The sequence below is a fragment of the Perca fluviatilis genome, chromosome 21 (assembly GCF_010015445.1).
Source record: "Perca fluviatilis chromosome 21, GENO_Pfluv_1.0, whole genome shotgun sequence".
Taxonomy (NCBI): Eukaryota; Metazoa; Chordata; class Actinopteri; order Perciformes; family Percidae; genus Perca; species Perca fluviatilis.
Window position 1 is genome coordinate 1229198 of NC_053132.1, and position 9003 is coordinate 1238200.

Consider the following 9003-nt stretch of genomic DNA (forward strand, 5'->3'; position numbering starts at 1 on the left):
CGCTATCTTTCTGGGAAACACTGACGTTAATAAGTTAATAAACACGTTATAACATGCTAATCTAAACCTTTAACCACGTTAATAACCACACATTAATAATCACACGTTAATAACCACAGGTTAATAATCACACGTTAATAATCACACGTTAATAACCACACGTTAATAACCACACGTTAATAACCACAGGTTAATAATCACACGTTAATAATCACACGTTAATAACCACACGTTAATAACCACACGTTAATAACCACACGTTAATAACCACACGTTAATAACCACACGTTAATACATAATACACCAAAGGTTAATAATCACACGTTAATAATCACAGGTTAATAACCACAGGTTAATAACACACATTAATAATCACACGTTAATAACCACACGTTAATAACACACTTTAATAACAGGTAATAAACACATAATAATACACGTTAATAACCACAGGTTAATAATCACGTTAATAACCACACGTTAATAACCACACGTTAATAACCACACGTTAATAACCACACGTTAATAACCACAGGTTAATAATCACACGTTAATAATCACACGTTAATAACCACACGTTAATAACCACACGTTAATAACCACACGTTAATAACCACAGGTTAATAACCACACATTAATAATCACACGTTAATAACCACAAGTTAATAATCACACGTTAATTATCACAGGTTAATAATCACACGTTAATAATCACAGGTTAATAACCACAGGTTAATAACCACACATTAATAATCACACGTTAATAACCACACGTTAATAACCACACGTTAATAACCACAGGTTAATAACCACAGGTTAATAACCACAGGTTAATAATCACACGTTAATAATCACACGTTAATAATCACAGGTTAATAACCACACGTTAATAACCACAGGTTAATAACCACAGGTTAATAACCACACGTTAATAACCACAGGTTAATAACCACAGGTTAATAACCACACGTTAATAACCACACGTTAATAATCACACGTTAATAACCACACATTAATAATCACAGGTTAATAATCACACGTTAATAACCACAGGTTAATAATCACACGTTAATAACCACAGGTTAATAACCACAGGTTAATAACCACACGTTAATAACCACAGGTTAATAATCACACGTTAATAACCACACGTTAATAACCACAGGTTAATAACCACAGGTTAATAATCACACGTTAATAACCACAGGTTAATAACCACACATTAATAATCACAGGTTAATAATCACACGTTAATAACCACAGGTTAATAATCACACGTTAATAACCACAGGTTAATAATCACACGTTAATAACCACAGGTTAATAACCACACGTTAATAACCACACGTTAATAATCACATGTTAATAACCACACGTTAATAATCACAGGTTAATAATCACACGTTAATAACCACAGGTTAATAATCACACGTTAATAACCACAGGTTAATAATCACACGTTAATAACCAAATAATAATCGTTAATACACATAATAACAATTAATAATCACACGTTAATAATCACAGGTTAATAATCACACGTTAATAACCACAGGTTAATAATCACACGTTAATAACCACAGGTTAATAATCACGTTAATAACCACACGTTAATAACCACACGTTAATAATCACACGTTAATAACCACATATTAATAATCACACGTTAATAATCACACGTTAATAACCACACGTTAATAACCACACGTTAATAACCACACGTTAATATCCACACGTTAATAACCACACGTTAATAACCACAGGTTAATAATCACATGTTAATAATCACACGTTAATAACCACACGTTAATAACCACACGTTAATAACCACACGTTAATAATCACACGTTAATAATCACACGTTAATAACCACACGTTAATAACAACACGTTAATAATCACACGTTAATAACACACGTTGATAATCACACGTTAATAACCACACGTTAATAATCACACGTTAATAACCACACGTTAATAACCACAACCACACGTTAATAACCACACGTTAATAACCACACGTTAATAACCACACGTTAATAACCACAGGTTAATAACCACACGTTAATAACCACAGGTTAATAATCACACGTTAATAACCACACGTTAATAACCACACGTTAATAACCACACGTTAATAACCACAGGTTAATCGTTGAGCCCTAAACGTGTGCACCTTGTTGTTTTCAGGCCGTTCATGGAGGGAAGCTGATGGCTTTTGACTTTGGAGCTGCAGGAAACATGAAACACTACAACCAGGTGAGACCCTACCTGAGAGCCCAGACCAGTCTTAAAGGGCCAGTCCTGAGAACCCATAACGTCTTAAAGGGCCAGTCCTGAGAGCCCAGACCTGTCTTAAAGGGCCAGTCCTGAGAGCCCAGACCAGTCTTAAAGAGCCAGTCCTGAGAGCCCAGACCCGTCTTAAAGGGCCAGTCCAACAAACAAAGCACAAAAAACACAAAAAAAAAAAAAAAAACAAAAAAAAAAAAAAAAAACAAAAAACATTAAAAAAAAAACAAAAAAAAAAAAAATAAAAAAAAAAAAAAAAAAAAAAAAAAAAACAAAAAAAAAAAAAAATAAAAAAAAAAAAAAAAAAAAAAAAAAAAAAAAAAAAATAAAAAAAAAAAAAACTGAGAGCCCACACCCCCCCCAAAAAGGGCCCAACCCCCAAAAAACCACCTCATATAAAAAGACCCCCCCCCAAAAACCCCCACAAACCTTAAAACACCACACCCCAAAAACAAACAAACCCCCCAAAACACAACACCAACAACCAAAACCCCCCCAAAAAAACACCAAAAAAACCAAAAAAACCAAAAAAAAGCACCACAAAAAACCCAAAACAACCCACACAACCCCCCCTAAAAACCCACACCCCAAAAAAACCACCCCCCTCAAAACCCAAACCCAAAAAAGCCCAAACCCACCCACCCATTTACAATTAAAACAAAAAAACAAAACAAAAATTTTTTAAAAAAAAGAACCGCCCCCCACACCCCCCCCCCCCAACTTTAAAAATATGCTACGTTCAGTTGCAAAATATTCTCCCAAAAGCTTCAATGCTTCAATGAATGGCTGAAACCGTAGCTCAAGCTCACCACACATACACACCGATATACACCTGAAAGCTAGGGACGTGCACGTACCACGGCCTTATGTAAACATTTTTACCAGAATGATTGACAACTAGGAGGACCAATAGTCTTGATGATCCACCCGGAAAAAGCAAATCCTCCACTATACCTTTAAGTGTGTGTGTGTATGAGATTATAGTTTAGTCAGTTCCTATCCCTTTAAAACCTCCAAAGTGACACAAACTAACTAATCGATGGAGGAAGCTGTAAACCAGCAACTCCCATGATCTGGGAGGTAAAGAGGCTGTTTTTATCAAAGGAGTCTGGTGTTTTTTTACAGATAACGAAGAGACATATTAGTGTGTGTGTGTGTGTGTGTGTTTATCTGTTTGTGTATATGTTTGTGTGTGTGTGTGTGTGTGTGTGTCTGTGTATCTGGGTGTGTGTGTGTGTGTCTCTGTCTGTGTGTATGTGTGTGTGTGTGTGTGTGTGTGTTTGTCTGTGTGTGTGTCTCTGTCTGTGTATCTGTGTGTGTGTGTGTGTGTGTGTCTCTGTGTGTGTGTGTCTGTGTGTCTCTGTCTGTGTATCTGTGTGTGTGTGTCTGTGTATCTGTGTGTGTGTGTGTGTGTCTGTGTGTGTGTGTGTGTGTGTGTCTGTGTCTGTGTGTGTGTGTGTGTGTCTGTGTCTCTGTGTGTGTGTGTGTCTGTGTGTGTGTGTGTGTGTGTGTGTGTGTGTGTGTCTGTGTGTGTGTGTCTGTGTGTCTCTGTCTGTGTATCTGTGTGTGTGTGTCTGTGTATCTGTGCGTGTGTGTGTGTGTGTGTGTGTGTGTGTGTGTCTGTGTGTGTGTGTGTGTGTGTGTCTGTGTCTCTGTGTGTGTGTGTGTCTGTGTGTGTGTGTGTGTGTGTGTGTGTGTGTGTGTGTGTGTGTGTGTGTGTGTGTGTCTGTGTGGTGCTGCCACATGCAGTGTGGTTCTGCAATAAAACTCCACCTGCTCACTGTTTACTTCCTGTCTGCTCTCAGTCCACTCCCCCTCTGTATCGCGTCCAGGACATGAAGGTTCCCACCGCTCTGTTTTCAGGGGGACAAGATACAATGGCGGACCCCAAAGACGTGGCAATCCTTCTCACTCAGGTGAGTCCTCTGATCCAACGCACAGATAGATATTCATAGATAGAGATAGATTTCATATTACAACTAACAGACAACTCTCTATATTTCTTTATGTAGGTATTAATATACACACAAGAAGATTTCTGAATATTTTGAGAATGAAAGTTGGAATATTACAAGTGAAAAATGTAGGAAGAAAGTTTGAATATGATAATATTGCAAGAAAAAAATAATACATGTCTTTCTTTCTGTCTGTCTGTCACTCTCTCTGTCTGTCTGTCTCTGTGTGTCTCTATCTGTCTGTCTGTTTCTCTCTGTCTGTCTCTGTCTGCCTGCTTGTCTATCTCTTTGTGTGTCTCTCTGTCTGTATGCCTGCCTGCCTGTCTGTCTGTCTGTCTCTTTGTGTCTGTCTGCCCGTCTGTTTCTCTTTGTCTGTCTGTGTCTGTCTGTCTGTCTTTATATCTGCCTGTCTGTCTGTCTGTCTGCCTCTTTGTGTGTCTCTGTTTGCCTGCCTGCCTGCCTGCCTGTCTGTCTGTCTTTCTGTCTGCCTGTCTGTGTCTCTTTGTGTCTGTCTGTCTCTATCTGCCTGTCTGTCTGTCTCTATCTGCCTGTCTATCTGTCTGCCTGCCTGCCTGTCTGTCTGCCTTTCTGTGTCTGTCTGTCTGTCTGTCTGTCTGCCTCTTTGTGTGTCTCTGTCTGCCTGCCTGCCTGTCTTTCTGTCTGCCTGTCTGTGTCTCTTTGTGTCTGTCTGTCTGTCTGTCTCTATCTGCCTGTCTATCTGTCTATCTGCCTGTCTGTCTCTATCTTCCTGTCTATCTGTCTGTCTGCCTGCCTGTCTGTCTTTCTGTCTCTATCTGCCTGCCTGTCTGTCTGCCTGTCTGTCTCTCTTTGTGTCTGTTTGTGTCTCTGGCTGTATGTCTGCCTGCCTGTCTGGCTGTCTGCCTGTCTGTCTCTATCTGTCTGTCTGTCTGTTTGCAGGTGCCTAACCTGGTCTTCCATAAGCACATTGAACACTGGGAACATCTGGATTTTATTTGGGGTCTGGATGCTCCTAAGCAGATGTTTCCCTCCATCCTGAAGCTGCTGCAGCAACAAGAACACCAGTAGAGGGCGCCACTGAGGGAGAGTGTGAGAACACACACGTTTTAACTACAATCTGGGGACCACTGCCTTAACTACCATCAGAGGACTGTGTGTGTGTGTGTCTGTATGTATGTCTGTGTCTCTGTGTGTGTCTCTGTGTATGTGTGTGTGTCTGTCTGTGTGTGTGTGTCTCTGTGTGTGTGTGTGTGTGTGTGTGTGTCAACTGTTTTTTCCAAAACTAAAAATCAAGTCTTTTTAAATTCAAATAAGCTTTATAAGCATTAACAAAAGTAAAAGTACTCATCATGCAGAAAGGCTCCGTTATACTCCAGGTGATGAGTGAAAATTATCTTCTTTTTTTTAAATTAAAGCATTATATTTGGTACAGTTTGGGGCACTAAACATTTTCAGAAATTGAACCATTGCAAAAACATGGGCATGGCGGCCGTTTTACTCTGCGAATGCAACAGACATGATATGACAACGTCTAGCCTCGGAGGTTCTCAGAAACAGATTTCCTCCTTCAATGTCACAGAATTTACCGTTTACTATCCACCTGAACATTATATGATGTTGCACATGGTATCATTGTCATCCTTGACCATCAAAACCGTAGGGCTGCCCGTCTTTGTCAATTAGTCGACTAATCGGTAGTTTTGGTCTTAGTCGACTAAGATTTCTTTAGTTGATGAGTCATTTTTTATGCTTATTCATGCTTAATTACTCATTTCCAAGAAACTTCTGAGCACATTTCTGGTGAACACACGATTTAAAGTGGTGCTTTTGCAGGATTAATTGTGGAGAAACTCAGTTTTACAGATGGTTAATTAACTACATTTATATTGTGCTTTTCTATTCTTAACCACCTCTCAAAGCTTTGTCAATTACATCAACTTATCGATTAGTCGACAAAATCATCTAAGTGTCAGTTGACTAAGAATTTCTTTAGACGAGGACAGCCCTACAAATCATCACCTGTTCTGTGTTATCTTTCGTTCTCAGAAAGCTTCTTTCCGTCTTTAATAACTAGACCGAACAACATGAACTAGACACTTTAAAGCTGCTGTTTTGTATGTTTTAAATAGGGCTGGACGATTAATCAAAAATCTATCAACATCAAAATTCCGAAGCTGTTATCAACATATTTTTCCCATGTTTCCCTGTTGATGGTCCTACTTTCTCCTTAAAAACATTCTGTCACATGTGTAGTAACGTGACTTTGCCCGGACCAATCAGACCCATGAGAACCTTAACGGAGGATAACTCAAACAGAGTCAACTGATCAACTTGTTCCCTATCAGTCTGTCTCTCTCTCTGACTGTCTCTCTGTCTGTCTATCTGTTTTCATGTTTGGTTCAGGATATATAAAGCTAAATACTAGTTTGGTTTTGTTATGGTAGAAAGTTAAATGTCCACCATGAGGCGTTTTTTTCTGAAAATGTTCCCCAAATTGTACATTTATACCAAATGTCATGCTTTAATGAATAAGTTACATTATCATTCAGACTAATATCACAGTTCATTATATCAGCCTGTTTTTTATTTTCACTAATTAACTCATATGAGAGCATTTTAATGTTGTGGAGACAGTTGTAGATACTTTGTGTACTGCTGGGTAGACTCGTGGTAAGGTACTGCATCATATCCTGTTATTAATGTGAATGTAACTAAAGCTGTCATTCAATAAAAGTATATTTCCCTCTGAGATGTAGTGAAGTTTAAAATACAAGTACCTCAAAGCAGTACTTTACAGTAAATGTACTTCCAGCCAATGAAGACTGAATGACACTGTGTTAACTTCTCATTAGCACGTTAGCATGTTTAATGTTAATGTTTAAACTGTAACCGACTGCACCTGGAAACATCCTGAAGCTGTTTTATTACTTTAAAACTTAAAACTTTTTATTTTCCAAACAAGTCGTTGTGACTGTTAATGTTTCATTAAACTATCGGGTGAAACAGCTGGAACTGTGTCCTTCCTCTTTTTTGTTTCCTCAGGTTGTTTTCTCTTATTGTGAATATCCTCCTCAGACTGACAGGAAGAAGTCCAAAAACATCTGTTACCCTCTGCATTGGGTTGCACCAGCGGTGCCTAGACTAGGGCTGCACAATTAATCAGAATTTTATCAAAATCGCCATATGAACCAACAACGGGGGTGCAATATTTGTTAAGGCAAAATAGTAAAAAAAAAGGGGAGACCCCCAATTTTGGCACTTGGTTAAAGAGCCCTTCTGAAATGGGACTAGATCATTTTCCAAAACTCCATTTGATTGTCTCAGCAGCAGATAACTGGACATGCATACAAAGGTGTAATGCATTTCCTGTTCAAACTAGCTGCTGAGCCAAATAAAGCTACAGGAAAATGAACACATGGTACAGAAAACATGTCCTCCACCCTCTGGAAACATGGGACTACAGTTATACACATACAAATAAATCACAATTCAATGCCGCCATTTCCATCTTTATTCAAAAATAAATTGCCCTGAATGGCATCAGAAGAGCACAAGACATATCAAGCACAACGTACAGTGGAGGCAGAATTATGAACGAAATATTTGATTCCAATTAAATTGAACTCTTTTAGAAGTCCTGTAGTCTTGGCTCATCAGTGAATCCCTCGACCCCACGTCTTTGCACGCGTGCACTCGAGGTGCTCGGACACGTTCACCTCGATGTAACTCCTCAGTGGCTGCATAATAGAATTTCATGAGCCCTTCTGCACAAGCAGAAAAAGACAAATGATTTAGATATATGCAAAGGCAATCTGCAGTCATACCCAAGTCCCCACATTTGGAAGCAAAAATATATTTCCTGTGCATCCACTACCAATACTGGATTAATGCAAAGCCATCTCAGCATCTGTTAACTGTAACACTTAGGCTGTCAACAAGAAGGGACTAAGCAGACTGTACTTTATGAGAAAGCTTAGATCCTTTAATGTGTGAATTAGGCCGGTCACGTGCTGCCTGCGTAGCGTTTTCTACGTCTTTGCACACCAGAAAGGTGTCTGACGCGGCGCTGCTGCTGCTAGCCTTGTCTGGACACATGGGTGTTTCCCATTGATAAAACGCACTCAAACAGTAGTATACTTCATGTTAAACATAAATATATACGGATTTTATTACAGCAAAGACAACGTCGGCAGTATTGACGGCAAAATAGGCTACAGAATATTACGTTCTGTATTGACAGGTGCAATATTTGAAAATCAATAACTAGTTATTGTTTTAAATTACATTTATATCTGTATTTATGTCAAAACCTCGAGACTTTCAAACATCAAAATGTCATTTATTAATATCTATTTGTGTAAAATAATGACATAAACATCTTTTGTAGTTTTGCCTTGAAACGCTTCCAACACGCCTGCATGCGCATGAAAAAAGCGCCGGTCCTATTTCTAGCATGCACGCTTTTTCGCAAGAAGTGTGTGCTCTAACCTGTTAACATGGGAGCCAAAATAAAACTGACCACGCCCTAGCGCCAGCGCCGCGGGTGCGGCATTAGAATGTTAACAGTGTTTTATCAGCCGGTTGGCGTAGTGCAATTTACAAAAGCTGGCTCTGTGCTTGGAAACACACTGGACTCCATAAAAATTACTATTGAGAAGAGTTTTGCAAAGTTGAGTATTCTGGATAATACAACACATCCACTACATGTACTACTTGTCAGACAGCAGACTGTTTTCAGTTGGAGGCTACTTCAGCTTCAATGTAATAAGGAACGCCACAGG

At 38.9% G+C, this 9003-nt stretch overlaps 1 protein-coding gene across 1 annotated transcript in view; it reads left to right on the forward strand.

Moving 5' to 3' along the window:
* Nucleotides 1–6625, forward strand: part of lipf (lipase, gastric) — a 24095-nt gene extending 17470 nt beyond the window's left edge. Inside the window, exons 9-11 of the mRNA XM_039788823.1 lie at nt 2190–2258; nt 4094–4204; nt 5162–6625. Of these exons, the coding sequence (XP_039644757.1) occupies nt 2190–2258; nt 4094–4204; nt 5162–5290 (309 nt within the window). The 3' untranslated portion in view covers nt 5291–6625. The remainder of the gene's footprint in view (nt 1–2189; nt 2259–4093; nt 4205–5161) is intronic.
* Nucleotides 6626–9003: the final 2378 nt, after the last annotated feature.